General features: G+C 42.8%; 1 protein-coding gene across 1 annotated transcript in view; it reads left to right on the top strand.

Annotated features, from left to right (window-relative positions):
- Positions 1–20,508, top strand: part of TMTC1 (transmembrane and tetratricopeptide repeat containing 1) — a 150,426-nt gene that overhangs the window by 22,337 nt on the left and 107,581 nt on the right. Inside the window, exon 5 of the mRNA XM_027894618.1 lies at positions 1,392–1,598. Within this exon, the coding sequence (XP_027750419.1) occupies positions 1,392–1,598 (207 nt within the window). The remainder of the gene's footprint in view (positions 1–1,391; positions 1,599–20,508) is intronic.

Here is a 20,508-nt window from a genome sequence, read left to right as displayed (position 1 = left end):
ATCTCCATTAAAAGTCAGAAGTCTTTTGTCTTATAGAAGCTGGGGTTTTTTTATCTGTTTCTCTGCCAAAACATCTCTGGTGCAGATCTGCCAGTGAGTGAATGTAAGAGCTTACTGCCACTGAGAATGAGAGGTCTTGTTCCTGCTATCATTGCTTGTGTTCCCACAAGTGCTGCCCCACCAGCTCTGGAACCTGTCACACCCCTGCCTGCGCTCGTGTACCTGGGTTATAAAAAACCTACGACACCATAAAAAAGGATACTGAATTCATGTTTCTGCAGCACTGAATTGAATCAACTCCTAGAGGTGTTTGGGGAGTGCCAGAGTTGGCACAGTGCAAGAGCAGCAAATGTAGGGAGGAGAAGAAGGACTCTCCTCTTTCAGGACCATCTGCTTCCCTCCCATCTCAGCCCTTTCTCTAGGTCCGAATAGGGGACAGACCACGTTTTATGCTCCCCTGCCCTTCCTCTGGCCCCTCTAGCAGCAATATCAATCAGAGGGCAGGTATGATGGATCAGCAAAGGATTTCTCCTCTTCTGACTGCATAAGTAATTCATAATGGTGGGCAAGTAGCCAGGGAGATTTCTGGGGACTGACAGCCGACACGCTTGTTAACACTTGCATTTACAGTCTGACAGGCATGTTCCAGGAGCTGCCTGGGTAAAGGGAACAAAACTGTTAATTAATTGGTGGAAAATCTGTGCCTTCCCCCTTCCCTCAGTCTCCCCCTTCCAGTAGGTTCACATTCCAGTGCCCTCCTCAAGTTATTTCTTTGCTTTAATGGCATCCAGTTGCCCAGATGTGGCACTTGCATAGCTTGTAGGAATGAAGCTTGGTAGTCCAGATGTGCTGCATTTTCATATCTGCTCTGGTGCTATTTATTGTGCACTGTTGTTTGTGCTGCTCAGGACTTCTTTCCTGCATTTGACTTTAAGGGACAGCAGAAAACAACCAACCTTCTATGTGCTGCTGAAACTCATCTCCTGCTCCTTCCTCCAACCTGTACAGATTTGTTTTCTGTTTAAAAGAGGTGGAACATCATTATTTTCTGAAGCAAAAAATGAGGAAGGGCACCATATTCTTCCTCACAGTGCTTCCCAACTTACCAGAGGTTCAGAGAACAGCTTGATACAGGAGCGCTCATCTTCTGTTGCTGTTAATTCTCTTCCTCTAGATCTAGTTAGGAGCTAATAAATCCTGTCCTCTGAGCAGGCAAAGACTTTGTCTTTTGTATTAAATAAAATGTCACCTCTTGTAGTTCAGTATCTTCATGTGCTGATTTCATAACGTTCAACCTTTTGATAAATAAAAGTGGGAAAAGAAAAATCCTTAAATCCTTTTCTTTCCCCTTTCCCTTTCTATTTTTCCCTTTTCTCTGCACATGTAATCAGGAGAAATGGAGGGATCCACCAGAGACCTGCCCGGCATCCCGCGGCTTCTCCCTCTGCCCCGCTGCAGGTCCCCCTGGCCAGCCGGGAGAATGGGAAGCATCGCTTTGCTCACCGGGGCACCTGGAGCTCCTGCCCCCCAGCATCATCTGAGGAGCAGCGGAGCGGTGGCCTTTCTGTGCCCAGCAGAGCCATGTGGGCCATTCGGAGGTACCTGCAGCTTGATCCTACCTTAAAATGTCAGGTCACTTTGTTTTAGCCGTTTTTATCCTGAAATACGCTGCACTTTTTTTCTTACGCTACCGGAAAGGGAAGAGAGGAGAAGGTAGAAGGAGTGTTAAGAGAAGAAAGAGGGAAGTATCTGAGGACCTCCTATGTCCTGGAATCTCTGTCCTAATACGGTACTGGCAGGCAATGCTTTTCTTCCCAGCTTCTCCATGGAGAAGGCAAAAACTGTTGTGTTGTTTTGAATGTGAAGAGGGAGGAGTATGTATACAATAATGCCTGAAGTGAGGTGAGTGCAGTGCAAGTAGCTTATTATGGGATATTACTGTGTATCTCTATGCATGTTTGTGGGTATAATTTCTGCACATGTGTACACATACATGTAGAATATGTGCATATTTATATATATATATATATATATATGTGAAAGCAAAGGTGATGCCCACTTCTGCTCTATGCCTTAGAATGTGCATGTAGCAGTGAGAGCTGGGCTCAGGCAATGACAGAAGGATTTTCCACTGGTCTCGTCCAGCAATTCTTGGCATCTTCTTCGGGAAGGAAGGACTCCAGGGCCATGCTCAGGCACAGGAATAGTGCTTGATTCCCTTATTCCTGTGAAACAGAGTTAGTAGGAGCATTTAAGGGGATGTGACTAAGCAGCCATCCCATGGATCTATGCCAGCATGTGGGTTTTTTTTCCCTTTAGCCTTGACCTTTGTACAATATCCCTGGTAGCCCTTGCCCAACTTGCCCTTTGTTGCTCATTTTTGGTTCTAACTACAAAGCACTCACAGTGTGATATAATTTGGAGACCTGTAATAATGTGTTGCCCTGCACTGCCTATTCCTTGGAGAAAGCGTTTTGTTCTTATTATAGATCAGGAATTACCTGCTGCGGTTCTCCCCATGTAGAACTCCCGAAGCGTGGGAAAGGGAGCATTTTATTCCCATGTTGCATCCCTTAGTATGCATTTCAGTAGGAGCTCTTTGTTTGTTGTTGGTTTTGTTTGTTTTAAGTACTCTGGTTGCTGCATTAGTGCTGATGACATATAGGCATGACATCTGTAGCTTCTCAAGTCAGTTTCCTGCATCTGTATTTCAGATGTTCTTCCCACTTGAGAGCTTCTGTCCTGCAGGTGTTTTCCCTGATTGGTGTGACTTGGGGATGGTTGGGCTTTTAGTTTTGTTTTTAACAAGGGAGGCAGTGGGTTTGGTTGTATTGCCTCTCCCTGTGGGAATCTGTGATACAATAATGTTAAGGAAGTCAAGACTTTCTGGAGTGGGTAAGTGGCAGCTGCTCTGGCACAGAGGCTCTTCTGGATTTTGGGAACAGCTTTAAAGTTCATTTCATCTGCTCTATCCACAAATGAGTAGTGAATTTGAAAGTGTGAGTGACCCTGGTGTCTTCTGATGTTCCAGAGCAGAGTGGGCTGTGTAAAAGCCTCATTTAACATCTTCCCTCTGAAGTGTAAGGCCTAGTGGGGAGGAGTAACCTGAGCACAACACTGAAGTTGTGATCCCTCTGCTTTTCTCTTGATGATTTTATTCTCTTTGATTGTATTTGTCTTCATTTCCCCTGATGAATACTATGATAGAATTGGTTAGATTGGAAAAGACCTCTAGAATTACCGAGTCCAACTGTTACCGCAGCATTGCCAGGACAACCACTAAACCATGTCCCCGGGTGCCACTTCTGTACATCTTTTAAGTCACCATCCAGCAATGGTGACTCCACTGCCTCCCTGGGCAGCCTGTTGTTGACAACCCTTTCAGTGAAGAATTTTTTCCTAATATGCAATTTAAAACTTCCCTGGCATAACTTGAGGCCATTTCTTCTTGTCCTATTGCTTTTTAGTTGGGAGAACAGACTGACACCCTCAGTGGAGGGGAGTATCTATTCAAAATCATCTCCTGTCTTGTTTCATCTTCTTGTTCCTTGCTTCCTGTTTCTTCATTTCTTCCTGCTGCTCCTTCTTCCCCTCCTTTGCTCTGTACTTTTTCAAGATACCCTCCTCTACCCCAGCTTTTGGGAAGGTCCCTTTCTCACACCGAGGGGAAAGCCTCTGGTTTTCCAGCCTCTTCAGGAGAGGCCGCAGAAGTTGTGTTGGAGAGACCATGCATGTGGGATAGCTTCAGAGAGAACTCATCCACGCTGCCAGTTGGCATTTGCTTTCCGGCAGCTGCCTCTTCAAGTGTTGTGAAGGGTGTCTGCACATGGCAAATCAAGCTTGGCACGTACATAGCTGCTTTCTTTTTTAAAAAGGGGCTCTTATGCTGTAAGCTGCTCAGCTTCTTTTCTCAAGTAACTGACTGTGTACAACACACTTGCGACAACTTGTTGTGTGATGCTTCATTGTGGAATGCACAAAATAGAGCTGGCTTGGTCCCAGTGGCTGAGAGGGAAGCCTGCTGCCACACGTGTGTGTGTGAGAGTGGTGCCTCAGAGCCCTGTGAGAAAGCCTGGGTGGGGTTAGTGGAAGCTGCTTTGGAAGACACTTCCCTAAAACACTGCTGGCAACCACTAGTTTTTCCCTTGCTCTGAATTCCTGCTTCCTCTGAAGGCAGAGTAATGGTGGCTAACTTCTTGTTGTATGGAATGAATGTGTGGATAGCCTTGTACAGCCTAGGCAATTTGACCAGTGCCTGCTTGTCTCATGTCAGTGTTTGCTGGTCACTGTGAAATATAAGTGTGCAGCTACAGCGTTTGTAATCTCAAGTGATCTCAATTCTCACCACGTGGACAGTGATTGCGATAGTGTGGAGCAGTAAGGTTAAGTGTATTGCAGCTCCCTGTCCACTATCTGGGGATCACTAACAGATCATGTGACTGTGGCCTGCTTACTGAATTCTTTGCTGACTCCTCACAGGACAGATTAAAATAGTTGAAATACTTTCTGTACACTGTCTTTCTTCAGTGCTCTTGGCATATTATATTATATGAAGTAGGAAGCACCCTTGCTATAGATGAAAAAAGAAGAAAAAAAAATGAAATTGCTGTCAAGTCTTTAAGATTAATTACACAACTTTTCATTGTAATTCACATTTGTCTGACTTGTGTAGGTCTTTTTCCCTGGCAAAAGGGAGGGAGGAAAAGTTTTAAATATTTCAAAAGCTCCAAAGCTGGAGGGCAGTTTTGGCACAGTGAAGTAGCTTCAGGTACCTTGTTTAGTGCACCAGATTACTAATTGTAAGGTCTTAATTAGAATAAAATAGTAGTGCACTGACTAATCTGTACTTTTAAGTACTTAAAAAGTGATCAATTAGGTTTCTATTTAATAATAATTTTTTATACATCTTCTTACTAGAGCTAACTGAAAAATATAGGAAGATGTAATGGAGAAGTTAAGGGAATCAATCTAATTAGCTGTAACTGGAGATGGTTATTTAAATTCTTGGTGCAGAGAGGTTCATGTTCTTTATTGTCACTTGCTCTTATCTTCAGCTATCCAGTGAATATGTGGGTTGCAGTCCTGGCTGCCTTCAGGAGTACTTCTGTTTGGAATGAGGCCTCAGTGTTTTCACTGTGATGGTGCAGTATAAATATGGATACTGTTAAAAAGCAGTTGCTCACCACAGCAATACTCTGTCAGATCCACAATCACATTTAATAAGGATTATATACACACATAAAAAACAAGCTGTCACAGTCCCTTGTGCGACTTGTATCCATTGTTATTGTCACATTCCCTTTTTCATGATTTGTTGAACCCACTGAAAATGAAGATCTATTTTTTGACCTTTGTAGGTTTTTTAGTTAGTTGTAGTTCCTGTCATGTCATATGTGCCTCGCACTTAGCATTGCTAAATGCTGTCCAGCCCATGAACGCCCTCGTAGCACCTAATCACTCTGAGAGTTTTGAGCGTTGTAAATGAGCCTGTGGTGGGCTCACAGTCTGAGCTTCTTGAAAAACAAGACTTCACAATAGCTTGCATACTTTTGAAATTGAAATCCATTTCTCTTTGATGTCCTGTAAACTCATTTTTACTGCATCTACTTGCTGTTGGTGACTTAGCTGGAGAGACTCTTCCCTTGGAATGGACAATAGACCGTTTTTTAATGTTTTCTGTGCATCCAAACTGTTGCATTAATTTTTTGAGGGTTATTTTTATGTAATTATTTTACTTGAAGTTTTTTTGCTAAGTTACAGAAGAAGCAGGTGTACTTGGAGCTGTGCCCAACAGTATCACTTTAAATCTCTGTGTGTGTGTGCAAAAGAGAGTGAGGGAGCTCTCTGCTTGTTAGCTCTGTGGGATCCAGGCACAAGACCCCATTGATCCAAAGTTCAATGAAATCCTTAAGGCTATAGCAGGGATAAGTATTATCTGATGACTAAACCGGCAGCGCTGTTGTTTCCTTTTACAGCAGCAAGGGAAGGAAAATGGAAATGCCGTGCAGAACGTGGTGCATTCCAGGGGTGGCTGTGCTGGCCCAAGGATTGATATACTGTGAGGAAAAATATGTTGAAGTCATAACATATCTTCCCTGAGTCCCTGCACAGCATGCGTGGTCAGTGTTGGAGCTGAAACAGATGCTGTTCTTTGGGACGAAGGAAGAGCAAAGGGAGAGGTGGGGGAAAGCGCTGGCACACAACATGTTACTACATAGCAGTTCCCTGGTGCTGGCTTGACTTTTCCTCACTAGGTGCTTCTATTTCCAAATCTTGTGTAGCAGTGATTTTTTAATTATTTTTTTAAAAAACTAATGTGATAGTACATTTCTGCTTTAACATGAAGCTACTGTTCAAAAAGCAGAAACCTCAGCTGCATTTCTAATGCTTTCCCTTGCCACACAGTGTAGTGCTACATCCTAGATTTGTAACTGATATGGGCAGAGTAGTGTGACCAGTTTCCCAGATGTGGGATTTCATGTGTACAGACTACTTTTTCTTGAATTTATTGGAGGGTGTTTTATAGGAAGGTGTGGCTGAGGATACAAAACTGCCTGGGTTATAGGAGTGTGAGGAAGACACTTGCTGTTAAATGTGGTACAACTTTCTTAAATTTGGGTAAGTTGTTCATAGTGGCACTTAAACAGTCTGGAGGTCAGTCGTAGTTGTGTTCATATGCAAAGCACAGCAGTAAAAAGCATTGTTTGCGTCTGAGAAAACAGTAAGGTAACTTATTTGTTATACATTTGCTCCTGACCGAAAGAAAAGCCTGGATACCTGTCACTGGCCTAAGAAGTCCTTGCTATGCAAGAGCAAAATAGCAAGGAAGTGATAAAGGGCTTTGCAAATGTGAAAGCAATAGCTGGTGGTGAAATTCCAGGACAGTGTGGGATTCTGTCTGTGCTGAAAAAGGTCTGGGACCCTAGCAGTCAAAATGATTTTCTTCTCTAGAAAAGCAGAATGAGTAATCTGGAACGTTAAGCAGTGGAGCCATCCAAGGCTTTTCCCTTCCTCTTTTCTTGGTGGTCTCCTGAGGGTTGTGATGTTTTGAAAATAAAGGATCAAGCTTTTAGTCCGTGATGCTCTGTGTGAAAGGAGAGAAAAGAAAGTGCTGAATTGTCACTGGTGTGGACTGATTTATTTTCCTTTTTTTTTAAATTGATGTTAAAAACTGAACTGAGAACAGGACAACACAAGCGAGTCTGAGCAATAGCTCTGTCTACTGATGTGTCTGTGTCCTGTCTGTTTAGGAAATGTTGAATGAATCTTTCTGAATTCCATGAACTCATCACTGCAGTCAGTGATGATACTTATTGTCATGCACAGATGAAACTTGAGGCCATCAGAAGGCTCTGCTAGAGTCTAGAAACATGTGAGAGGTGGGTGTCCCCATGCTTACAGCCTTGGATTCAGCCATGGATTTACACGCTCTGGCCGGCAACTGTCAGCCAGAGAACCCTTGTGTAATCTTGGGAAAATAATTACGTCTCTCTGTTCCCATGGCGTTGCTGGGAGATGAGGCACAGTAATACATCATCCTTTCCCACTTCCATTTGCGTGATATGGTTGTTGCTTTAAGACTCTCCCCCTCCAAAAAAAAAAAAAAAAAAAAAAAAAAAAAAAAAAAAAGGAAACAAAGCCAAGCACTATCTCTTATGCATACTTGTGGCATTGTGTGTCTTAATCTTTGAAATCTGCAAGTTCTGTTTCAGTGCAAGTAACTGAACTCATTGCTGGCTGACCAAAGTTTACTTAAAAACAGCACTGCTTTGGTATGGTGATGACTAACACCATGTTGCATGCACACACAAAAAGACATGTTTAGACCTTATTATGCAGCAAAATTAAGCACTCACCAGGTAAGAAAGACCTGATTTAATTTTGGCCTCCCTGTGTGTTTATATTGTGACAGTTGCTAATTGCACTATCACATAGCAATTTTTTTGCTGCATGTTCCCTGCTTGATTCATTGCCCAAATTGGATGGTGCTCACTTAATGAGTAACTATTCAGTATTTTGTTTCTTCCTTGTCCGAAGCATGGCCCCATGCCTTATTTACTTTGTGTTATTCAAGTTCTGCTCTTGATACAGATTTACAGCTTCTAGATAATTTCTCTGTGTACAGACTACCGGGTGCTGGTATTTCCTTGCAGTTTGTTGCTTCGGTCTGTAATCTTTTAAAGTACTTTTGGCGTAGTTTCTGGATGTGTAACTTCCTTACTATTCAGAATAAGTAAAGTGAATAGCCAGAAATTTTGTAGTGGGGAGCCACATGGGTATTAACAGTTGGATTGAAACCTTTGGACGTATCTCATTAACATCTGCCACTTGAACAAGCAAACTCACTGGTGGCAGCAGTAGACTGTGCTCTATAGCAGTCAGTATTGAGAGATGAGGGACTTTTTCCTTTAGGTATTTCCTTACAGAGGCGGCACAATGACATGACATTCCTTCCAGACTTGGAGAGGAATGAACCCCGGCACGCGCAGTTTTTTCTGGCAGACCCTTCCTCTCTCCCCAGTTTGTTGTCCTGCCTCACCTACTCCAGCCAGCCCTCATCTCTTCCCTTGCTTGCTTATCCTTACTTGTTTAATTGCTTCCAATCTTTGCTCCTCAGCTTTGCCTCTTGGATCTTGCTGCTTTCCTCAAAAGCCACTGTGATAAAGTCAAACTCCCCAGGCCCCTCCCGTGTTCCTGTCCCCAAAGTCCTTGCCCAGCCAATTCAAGGGCCCCAACCTATGCCTTTGTACTGCCTGTTGCATCATTTGTATGCTCCCCAAAGCTCCCGTTTCTCCAGTTCAGTCTTCTGCTTGTAGGAACTTTGTCCATCAAGGCAACAAGATCCCTTTGGACTTTTCCAGCTATCAGCGCTTGCTGTCTGTGCTTGTCTCCTCCCACCCCGCATGGGTTTCTGCTCCTTGGGCTGCCCAGTTTTTTTGACCTCATTTCTCCAGCTTTGGGATTTGGCTTTCCTCTGCCCTGCAGCTAATTCAGGAGTTTTCCCTGTGCGCTTGCTGCTTGGGTTTGAGGAGGACAGAGCTTGGAAAGCCAGGCAGAAACCAGGAGCCTGCTCTGGTGCTTGGGGTGGTGTGGAGCCACAGTTGCTCTCACTCTTGGCTTCTTTGTGGATGGAAAACAGTCACTTGTACAAGCACTTGTTTGCACAGAAGAGGCTCGGTTTTAAATTTGACACCTTTTATTGGATCCGTGTTTCATCTATTGGTCTGGATAGGGTTTTTTTTTTTTGTCTTGCGGTACAGAAAAACACCTCTCTCCCTCTTTTTAAATGCTTCTGAGAAGGAAGTGGAAAGTAAATAGTATCCCCAGACAGTGACAGTACCAAGAGAGCCTATTTTTGGTAAACAGCAAATAAACTGAAGCACTTTGGCTTCATGTAGATTGAATGTCAGAAAAAAGGGACAAGACTGAGTCTGATGTTATTTTTCGTAGCTGTTGATGTCCTAATATGTTTAAACTTTTTTTTGTTGCTCTTTCTTTTTTTTTTTTTTTAGGGAAGACTTTATAGTCTTTAAAGATCCTCTCATTTAGTTTGTGAAAATTTATTTTTTGTAAATTCATGAGTGGAAATTGTACCTGGGACAAAGAACCAGGCTGTGAAAAACAGAACCAGGAAGAAAAGTTAACAACTGGTTTTGGGGGTTTTTTTTGTTGGTTCCCCCCCCCCGCATCTTCTGAAAGATGCTGATGACTTATTCATTCATGTGCAGAGAAAAAGGGGTCTTTTTCTCTCATTAGCGGGAGTTGCGTTTAAGCCCTGAAGTCGCAGTCGCTTCATTGAATGTTGGCCTCTTCTGTTCCCTGTGCTGCTAATTGGAAATCCCCAATTTGTAGGTGCAGTCTGTGTGTCCCAGAGCTGACTCACAGGAGTCTCTGTTCATTCCTTTTACTTCACAGGACTGCCTTTCTATTCACAGTTCATGGCAGTCTCATTAAACCAGTGTTTGAAATAGCAGTGTGCCCATGTTCATTGGCTTTCCCTGAAAGCCCTGTAAACCAGTGTCAAGGAATTAACAGCGGCTGAGAAACAAGAAAAAACCCTAATGGCTTGCCAGGTCATTTTCCTTGCAGTAAATCTAGGTTAGTTTGACACAGAATTTCAGTCACCTAGGAAATAATAATAAAAAAAAACCCCAACAACAAAAAAACCCAACAACCACAACACCTGAAGATAGATGATACCCAGATTGTTGCAGGTATTTCCCTGGATAACAAATCTAATTGAACAATTTTTCTCTTACACTTTGACTTCCAGGCACATTTTTGGACATCTAGTGGAAACTTTGAGGCTGTTCTTGGGAGTGAAGGATTCAGCTGTAACTACCTACCTCATTATTGACTGATGCTTTCCAAGCTGATCCATGTCTCCTCTGTGAACCTGGCAATCACAGCATGTATTTAAGTGAAGGACAGCAGGCTCTCAGGACTAAGTCATGTGGCTTTAAGTGTTCACAGGCTGGTAAAAGCAATTATTTGCTCAAAACCATGAGGACACTAATCTCATCAAATGAGACTTCAGGTAGATGGTTTCAGTTGTGTGATGAGTGTTACTTTGATTTTTTTAATGTGAAGTAGCTGTTGAGATTTAATATTTGGTTAAAAGAGACAAAATCTGCTAGCATGTTTAATGCTTCTCCCATCCTCCCTGTATGCTTTCCAAGATGAACAGATTCTTCTCTGACTAGAAACTTAATCTTCAACTTAATCTAAAGAAGAGTAGTGAATCCTCTTTCACATTTCTAATGCAGTTATCCCAATATTCTTTTCCAACTAGTGCATTAGAAACCTTAGTCCTCTACTTGGCTCGGAAATGCTGGAACACACGTTTCTCTCCTGACTGCAGATCTTTGAAGTGCAGATTTTTTGTTCCTATTCTTTTAAGCAATTTCCAGAATATGAATATCCAGGAAACTGCAGCGCAGAAGGGACTCTTGTAAATGCATTCCACATTCCCAAACATCCATGCTGAAACTCAGATACTGTCCAAAGTAAGCCGTGAAAGACATGGTTTGTGCTTGGGCTGTTGGAATTCTGCTGTCGAGTGCTTGCTTTCCAGGTCTGATAGGTCTCGCAGCATCTGGTGACACTCTGCTTTGCCTTTTGGATTCTGTGGTTCTTATTTTTATTTATTTATAACCTCCTTTCTAAAAGCTTGGTTTGGTTGTCTTAAGAAAGTATCATTCTTTTGCCATGTGGATAATGCAGTTGATCCCTCTGTTTGAAGCTTTGGTTGGCAGCATGTTTCCTGAAGCTCCTTTGCTCAGGCTGGGGGCTGAAAAGTCTGTTCAAATCTATCCTTTTGTGATCTGTGAAATCCCTTGGTTTTGCAAATCAACCCTGGAATAAGGAAATATTAAATGTAAAATTAGTGCTTTGAAACTATGATTGCACTTAGGCTGTAGTAGTACAAAAAGTGTGGAATAAAATACAATTTCATTTAATCTGTGAAAGATGCCAGCACAGCCTCTGGGTGTTCATTTTAGCAGAGGAAAATTAGCGGGAAAAACTTGAGAAGAAAGTTTTGCATGGATGCAAGGACTTCATTGATTGTTCAAAATAAAATTCAGGGGAAGTGTAATTATCAGTTTCGAGTGGAAGGGAGAGGGAACATTACTGTTATTTCCCTGCCATAAAGTGCAATTTTATGTGATCATACAAAACTGTTGCACCTACTGCTCTTACAAGACCATGTTAGAAATTTCTGTAGGAGACAAAGCTACTGTAAAACGATGGTCTTGGTTCTCTCGGAATATTTTGACATGAGTTAATTTAATTACATTTGCTGTAATCTCTATCTAATCTCATGACAGCAGCTTATATCACTGCTGCTGTGCCTGTGAGTTATCGGTAAATGTTTAAAGGAGAGATGTTTCTTTTTTGTTCTGGTAGTAAGCTCAGTTCATTGGTTTTTATTGTTCTCCCTCTCCTCCCCTGTTCTCTCCACTGTTCATTATGTCACACATTTATTTCAGCAGATGAGTTACTTAGACTACAAATGTTTCTGGTACATTTTCTAAAATTTTCATTTTAGAAAGCTGTCATCTGGTCTGTGATCTAAATGGCTGCTAATGCTGATCTTTCTAATCAATCTGTTAATTCCTTTGCTGATCTTGGCTGACATACTGTGGATTCACTGTCATGACCCTGCTTATGATCCTGAATGGTATCTCCATCATGGAATTACTCACTGGAAAACCAAATTCCTTCATTCATTGCCCGTGTGTAAGCTTTTGGAAATGATGGATAGCTTTCCACCTAGAAAACATTTGTTCATGCATTTAGTCTAGTGCTATGCATTAGTATAAATAGAGGAATTTTTGCATGATATTTCTTTGGGGGGAAAAAACCCTCAAGAACTCCTTTTACTTTCAATTAGGACTTGTCCACTGAACTCATTAGCCGTATATTTAACATAATACAGGAACATGATGGGAACACCATATCAAACTATCGGTCCATCTAACTCTGGTATCAGTGGTCATTACTAGATGCTTACAGAGAAAAAAAGAATGGGAACAGGGCCAGTGCAGGGTTATCTCTCCTCACTAGGCCTGTGCCAGTCAGTGATTTAGAGTCTATGGATCTCAGTGCCGTATCTAGAGCACTGTGTTTAAGACTCTCCATGGACCTGTCCTCTGTGGAGTTGCCTAATTTCCTTTTTCGAACCCTTCTGTCCTCTGCCTTTGAGGGCATCTTGTTGCAATGAGTTCTGTGATTTTAATTATGCACCTTATGAAGGAATCTTTTTGTTTCCTTGAAAACTGATCATTTCATTGGGAGCCCTTTGACTTTGTGTGATAAGAAGTAGAAAGTAATTTCTCTAATTCACTTCCCCAAGCCCTTCATAATTTTCTACACGCATATAGTATTTCTGTGTGTACTCCCTTTCCAGGGTGGAGAACCTTGTTCTCTTGACTGTCTCCTCACGCAAACACCATTCCATGTGTCTGATGAGCCTTATTACCCTTTCTTGAACCTCTTGGATCTCTGTTGGATCCTTTGGGAATTGGGCAGAGGAAGGGGAGGTCTCAGAATAACATGCAGTACTCCAGATGCTGGGACTTGAATGTTTATTCAGAGTATTATTGCTTGTTCTTTCTGTTCTAAATATGCTATTCAGAAGTTGAGTTTTTTCAGTGCTGATTTATGGCATCACACTTTTTTTTTCCTTTATTGTTTATTCTTTTGCTCTGACTGTCGTATGTTTAGGTAACATGTACAGTAAAAATCTGAATGGAAAATCTGAGTATGTTTTATTACTGTGTTTTGAATTCTGTGTACTGGCTTTGGCTGAGGAGCATCTTCCAACTGCCTGGCCTGTTCCCCATTAGAGGGGAAAGGCTGGAGCAAGATGCTAAACTGAGCTAAGATGGGCCTGGATAATTTTGGGGCCAGAGATGACAACACTGAAATCTGTAGCTGCTGTATCTGGGGCTCAGTTACCTAGATGTGGGTTTACAATATATCCTCCCCTTTGTAATTGCTGTTTTGGGATCAGTAATACCTCAAATTAACCTTGGGCAAAGGACCTTTGGCTTGGGCAAAGCTCATGGGCTTCTTCAGACACCCACTCATGAGACTGAGTCCTTTTCATTGCTTTTCCTTGGCTTCAGCAATTTTCTTTTGTCCCCTGTAGTTAGAGTGCAGAGAAGCTGCAGCTGCTGTCTTAGCTGCCTGGGACCCAGGGTGTGCGTGTCACCAAATCACAGAATGGGTCAGGCTGGAAGGGACCACAGTAGGTCATCTGGTCCAACCTCCCTGCTCAAGAAGGGTCACCTAGAGTATGTTACTCAGGATTGTGTCCAGGCAGCTTTTGACTATCTCCAGTGAGGGATACTTCACGGCCTCTCCTGGCAGCTTGTTCTGGTGGTTGGTCACCTGCACAGTAACAAAATTCTTCCTCCTGTTCAGCTGAAACTTCCTTTGCATCAGTTTTTGCCTGTTGTCTCTTGTCCTATTACTCAGCACCACCAAGAAGAGTCAGGCTTCATCCTCTTGACAACCACCCATCTGATGCTGACAGACACTGATGAGGTTCCCTCTCAGTCATCTCTTCTTGAGGCTGAATAGGCCCAGCTCAGTAAGAGAGATGCTCCAGTCCCCTCATCATCTTTGTTGCCCTCCACTGGACCTGTTAGGAGCTCTGTGTCTCTCCTGTACTGAAGAGCCCAGAATTGGACACAGCACTCCAGATGTGGCCTCGCCAGGGCTGAGTAGAGGGGCAGGATCACCTCGTGTCTATGCTCTGTCAGTCAGGGAGAAGTGTTACCTCTATAAACCAAGGGGCAGAAAGTCTGAGTGTTTACTCCAATTCACAAACTTAAAATCTGACATAAAATAATCCCTGACACAATCCAGGATTTTCCAAGTCTTAAGCAGATCCACCTCAACAAAAGTCTTCCTCCAGTAAATTGACAATTTCTTTCTTAAAATTTGCTGAAAGGATAGAACCCCCCCAGTCTTCCTCTGCTTTCCTGCAAGCTGAAAGCTTCAGCATTTGTGGGTTTTTTTGGGTATGAAGATCTAGACAGTGCAAGCCATGATAGCTGCTGTCCCAGAGCTTTCATGTCACTATTTGTTGTATTATTTACTTTGATCTGATTTGGCCTCTTGACTCCATCAAAAGCGCCTTTCAATGTGAATTAATTAAGAGAACTGTATTTTCTTCTTTCGATTGCCTTTAAAAGAGAAACACTCCCAGATGGCATAAGGGAAAGAGGGAGGTGTTTTTTTTCTCTGCATAAGCCTTGCTTTTGTTGTGGACCGGAGACTTTCTCTGCCCTCCCTTACACTTTGGGAGTCTGTTTTTATGGATTGAAGGTGCTTTTTCCCAGGAGTTTGGAAATGCCAGAACCGAATGAGACCCCCTCAGTGGCATCCCAGCCCACATGAGCAGCTTTCACATAACAAAGATGACTTAATTATTGCAGCAGAACACTCAGTTAATTATGAGGTGTGAATAAGGAATATGTTTCACAGTGCCTTGGCAATTTTCTGAGTTCACTGATCTGTAAACAAGATTATTCTCAAATAGTCCTTCATCTCTGCCATTATTACACAAGCTTTAAATTAAATTAAAAATTATCATCGTTAAAGTTTCTTGAGCCATGGCTAATCTTCTGAAAATGTTTCCAGGATTAACTGTTTTAAATTTGCTTGGTTATTTGGGGAAGAGAGAATTTTTTGTCGTTCTTGCTGTGCCATTTTTATAAAGACCACACACTATAGCAACCTTCAGCTGGGAAATGTGAATTAGACCCATTTTTTTTCCTTTCTTTTCAAAGTCCCCAACATTTCAGGCAGCTGATGTTTTGGGGGGAAGCTGCTTCATCAGGTACGTGGTGGTTTTTTTTATAGTTCTTTGAGCTGCTGCTAACCCAAGAGCAAGGAACTAAATTTGATTCCTGACTGCCAGCTGTCCAGCCTGGCTGTGTCACTGGCCCTCATCCAGTTTGTATGGGATGGAAGTGACACAAGGCTATTGGCACAGAACTGTCACGCGTTCGCAATCTCTCGGGGTTGTGCAGAGCCACAACTCCTTGAAGACATTTTTACCATTACTCCAGTGTCATTGTAGATTTTTAAGGTCAAGAGGGACCATTTGTGGTCATCTAATCTTAGGTGGAGCGTGGTGTGAGAGACAGAGCTTTGTCTAAGAATTACTGCATGAAGCTTGTGTTTCTTTGTGAGCTGTGTTGCACATCTGCCAGCAGTCCTGACTTTAAAGACATGATGTGATGGTGTACGTGAAATATCCTAAGGTGGATGGTTGCAGCGGTTAAAAATGTGCCTATTTCTAGTCTGATTTATCTAATTTCAGCTTCCAAGCACTGCATCTCATTATGTCTTTTTCCAGTAGATTTAATAGGGCTGAAAGTTTTGCAGTCTCTGATCATTGTTTTATTGTCCTTCCAGACAGACTGAAAGGCTGAGCTTCTTCAGGATATATCTACTCAGCAGTTGCTGTCGTGATGCAGTTTATGTATTTGGATCTGAACAAGTCTCAGATTAGATAGTTGGATCCTGCTAATAATATGTCTGCACTGGCATGGAGATCAGAGTGGGTGAAGCAAGCTCTCTAAGCATTTGCCAATCTTTGGGTTTTTTTTGAATTTTTCCCACTGGATGTCATGCTAAACTGCTTCAAGGCAGTAAAACACAGTCAAGTTTTGCAGCGCAAAATTGACACATTGCAAAAGCCAGTGCTTTGCTGAGTAAAAACAAGTAGATTAGAGTAAAATCAGTGTATCTTTGATAGTAAATCCCTACGGAGCAAGAACAAGATCTTCCCATGTGTTTGTTGTGTTTCCAGCACAACGGAGTTTCAATCTTAATTGGAAAATTAGTCATATGAGGAGGTGCTCTTGATAGTGCATCTGCACACACAGATGACATTTGGATGGTGTGCTGCTCCCAGTCTTGCGAGCATTTCCACGCATCAACGAACGCAAGTGCTCCCAGTCTGGGGTTGACATTTTGTCTGGAAAGGCTTTGAGCAAACATGTGGTCTCTGAAATGCTGCACTGAGCCCCCGTTCACAGTGGTCAAGTTTGGGGAAAAGAAAATGGAGACTATTTGGAATGATGGTCATTTTTAACTCAAGATTTTCTCTCACCGTGTAGGTTTTATATTGACTTTAGTTTTAGAAGCAAGAAAATATATAGCTTGCTATCTTTATTTCACAGTCAATATGTTTTATCATCAGGAAGTATAATTTGAGAGGGGCAAAATGCCTTCTGCTGAGTTGCTGGCAGCCTTACCTTGAGTGCGTAGGAAGCTGTCAGGAAAGCAGGGATGTCAGGTGTTGACCTACGCTTATGATGCTTCATTTGTGAGATTCAGTTAGATTAAAGAGCGAAGTAATATGATTAATTTGGCTTCAGGTTCAGTGTTTTAAGAATGCAGAAGACAAAATATCAGCATTGTGCCTTTATACCAGCTGAGACTGTGACCCAGCAGGCAGACTACGCTGTGGGTACCATTATCTTTTACATAACAAGTTTCATATTCTCACATTTGATTTTTTTAAGCATCTGTCATTACCTCTCCAGAAACCCCTTGTAAATTAAAGGTGCATCACTGAAGAGCAATTATTGTTCCATTACCAAGTAATGAAGTGCACACTTGTATGGAAAGAATGATGACTCCAAATTTGATAAAGTTCAGTAAGATTCCCAATATAATTTCTGGAAGTGTTTTCTACCTTCAAAGCTTATATTTTAATAGGTGGCAGATCTTATGTTCTTTAAAAAAATCTATTAAGGAAGAAAACACGTATGAGAACATGAAAAAGGGAGCTGTTTCTATATCAAAATCAAGGCATATGTTTTGATAAAAGATGTCTCCCTGCCATGGCCCAGAGTTTGGGGTTACTGACACTGATTTAGTGTGGTGGTTCAGTATGTCATTTGCCCCCTGCTAATTCTGTAAAGACAAAAAGGAGGCTTCAGGGGAGGCAGGAGTCTTGAAATTCAGTATGGTGTGGACATCCCCCCAGTTACATTTGAAGAAGACTTTAGTTTTCATAGAATCATTAAGGTTGGAAAGGACCTCCAAGATCATGGAGTCCAACAGCACCACTCTATTCTCCACTAAACCATATTCCCAAGTGCTATAACTACACGTCTTTTGAACCCTTCCAGGGTTGGTGATTCTGTGTAAATGGCCAGTCTTTGCGAACGAAGAACCGGGGAAGGTTTTTACACCTTCCAGCCTGCGCATTGGATTTTTTAGGTGAGACACAGTGTGCGCGGAACTGAGCCCACCCTTTAATCCTGAGGTTCATCTGCCGGGGCCAAGCACGCTTGGACGGTGGCAGCGAGGTCCTCAGGACGTAGATGGATTGCCTTACAGGGCTAACGAGCTCCATCTGCCCGGGGAGGGGCCCTGACCGGGAATCGAACCCGGGTCTCTGCGGTGACAGTGCAGCGCCTTTCCTCTAGACCACCAGGGTGATTCTACCACTTCCCTGGACAGCCTGTTCCAATACCTGACCACACTTTCAGTGAAGAATTTTTTCCTACTGTGCAATCTAAACCTCTCCTGTTGAAACTTTAGGCCATTTCCTCTTGTCCTGTCGTTTGATAGCTGAGAGAAGACATCTACCTCCGGTTCACTGCAACCTCCTTTCAGCACTGCAGGGGGTTGTTGTGTCCTGAGTGCAGGACCTGCCACTTTGTTTTGTTGATCCTCATACCACTGGCCTTGGCCAATCAATCCAGCCTGTCCAGATCACTTTGCAGAGCCTTCCTGCCCTCCAGCAGATCAACACTCACACCCAACTTGGTGTCATGTGCAAACTGAATGAGAGTGCCCTAGATCCCCTTGTCCAGATCGTGAATAAAGATCTTAAACAGGACTGGCCCCAAAACTGAACCCTGGGGAACATCACTAGTGACAGGCCACCAGCTGGGTGGATCTCCTTTCACCACCACTCTCTGGGCCTGTCCACCCAGACAGTGTTTTACTCAGCAAACAGTGCACCTGTCCAAGCCGTGAGCATCCAGCTTCTCCAGAGGAATGCTCTGGGGAGACAGTATCAAAGAGCGAGTCCAGATGGTGCTTCCAGGGCCCGCTTTTGAGATGTGGCATTCCCAAGCGCAATCACTTGCAGCGGTAATGCTCTCTGCCAGTCAGGAATTGTCTTATTTTGGGCTCCCCAAACATTGAGGTACTTACGCAGGAAATCATTTTGAATGTCTAGTCGTCATTTTTAATGCTTTTCGGAGTAGAGCTTAGTGTGATGATCACGATCTGCTAATCCCTCTAGCAGAGGCCCCCCCCCCCCCTTCCCCCCCATAAGCGGGACACGTAATCGCAATGATTACTGGGTCATTGCCGCCAAACAGCTGGTGTCGATCGCTGTAGTTCTGTTCCTGTGCAGCACAGATGAGGTTTACACATCTCCTGTATCCTCATGATAAGACTCAGGCCCTCCCTCAAGCTTAGTGAGTGGTGTGGCCAACAGCGCAGATCTCACCGGCTTGCTAAGCCGGCCTGTGAGATTCTTCTCACCTTCTTAAACTAGGCCGGGTGAATTTTAGATCATTGATTTTAAAGGTCTTTTCCAATCTGTTAATGCTTATTTTCTTAGGTTGCTTCTCTGATGGGAGTTGCTGTGGCTTTAGTAAGAAGAGAGAGAGAGACTCTCTGCTTCAGTAAAAGAAAAAAACTGTAAACCTAAAGAAACCAACACAATCCAGAAGATAGTCTGAAAATGGTCACTTCTGTCAAAGGAATATCAGATGATAAGGGAATGCTGGGCTTATCAGACATAGAACCTCTGTTATCGTGCACAACCAGTTATCTAATCCGTTTCATAGAGTAGCTCAGTGCTGCCTGTGTCCAGCTGAATTGTCTCCAAGGCTCCCCTTCAAAGGCTACTCTATAGTCCGACAAGTTTGCCTGGAAAGCTTTCTTTTCCTTGCCTAAATGCCTCGATCGCCAATTTTGCCCACTTAACCCTTGTGTTTGTGTGTCTCTTTTGTCTTCCTTCCTTTCCATGCCTGTATGGTAAGGTGTGAGCACACAAAACTAAAGAGATGTCAAGTGAGGTACAAAACTGGGGTTAAGGTCTGAGAATGCAGCATGAACTCTTTATTGCATGGGGAGGGGAGACAGAGGATCGCCATGTGCTGTTACTAAATAACGTACTAACCTTCTTACTGACATTGTCTAGGCAGGCTTTGCATAGTGACAATGGCTGAGACACTCCAGACAAGCTGCCTTTGCTTTTGCCAAGGAGAAAGTTACGTTTAGAGTGCTTGTTTTTATTTTTATTTATTTCCTTTGGTCAAGTGCCATGAGAATATCAGCAGTTTCAGAAACTTAAGCTTTTCATTCTGACTTGCAACCACTTTGAGAAAGCATAGAACAAAAAACATCAGCAACTGCAAACATGAGGGATAAAAAAAATACCACAAATATCCCTTCCAGATATATTTAAGGTCCTTTCATAGGAAAGTGAAGCAGTAGAAAACCTCCTGCTTTATTTTGGCAACTGGCAAGCAGGAAAAATGAAGTTGAACTATTTTGGATAGTGGCTTATTCTTATGCCCTGTTGTACATTACTGCAAAACACATCTAAGTAAGGTGAGAACTGAAACTTAAAACTGGACCAAAAATTTAAATATCAGCACATTCCTGACATGTTATTGAAGAAACTTACTGGCTTCTTACTTTCTTCTGGACTCCCAGAGGCATTAGTTCTCATTCTATCAGGCGTTTTGGAGACCCCAGCTCCCTTTTCATGAGTGTGTTGGGTAGACATCCTTTGCCATGCCAATGGGGCGCTTCTTGCCCGTTGTGCCAGAGTCTGAATGATTGTGTGGCTGTAAGCAGAGATAATATGAATCATAGTTTAAGAAAAGGATGATTGTCTTTGCTTTCCTGGTAGTGTATTTCTACTACTTCCCAGAGGGATGTCTGGCTTTTTTTGCTGTCTTTGCCGTGGATTTCAATCCACAAAATCCCACAGAAAGATTGCCTTTT

Source organism: Empidonax traillii, unplaced genomic scaffold, assembly GCF_003031625.1.
Source record: "Empidonax traillii isolate 1590-97213 ecotype Southwest subspecies unplaced genomic scaffold, ASM303162v1 scaffold434:size946695, whole genome shotgun sequence".
NCBI lineage: Eukaryota > Metazoa > Chordata > Aves > Passeriformes > Tyrannidae > Empidonax > Empidonax traillii.
This window is presented reverse-complemented; position numbering and strand designations above follow the sequence as displayed.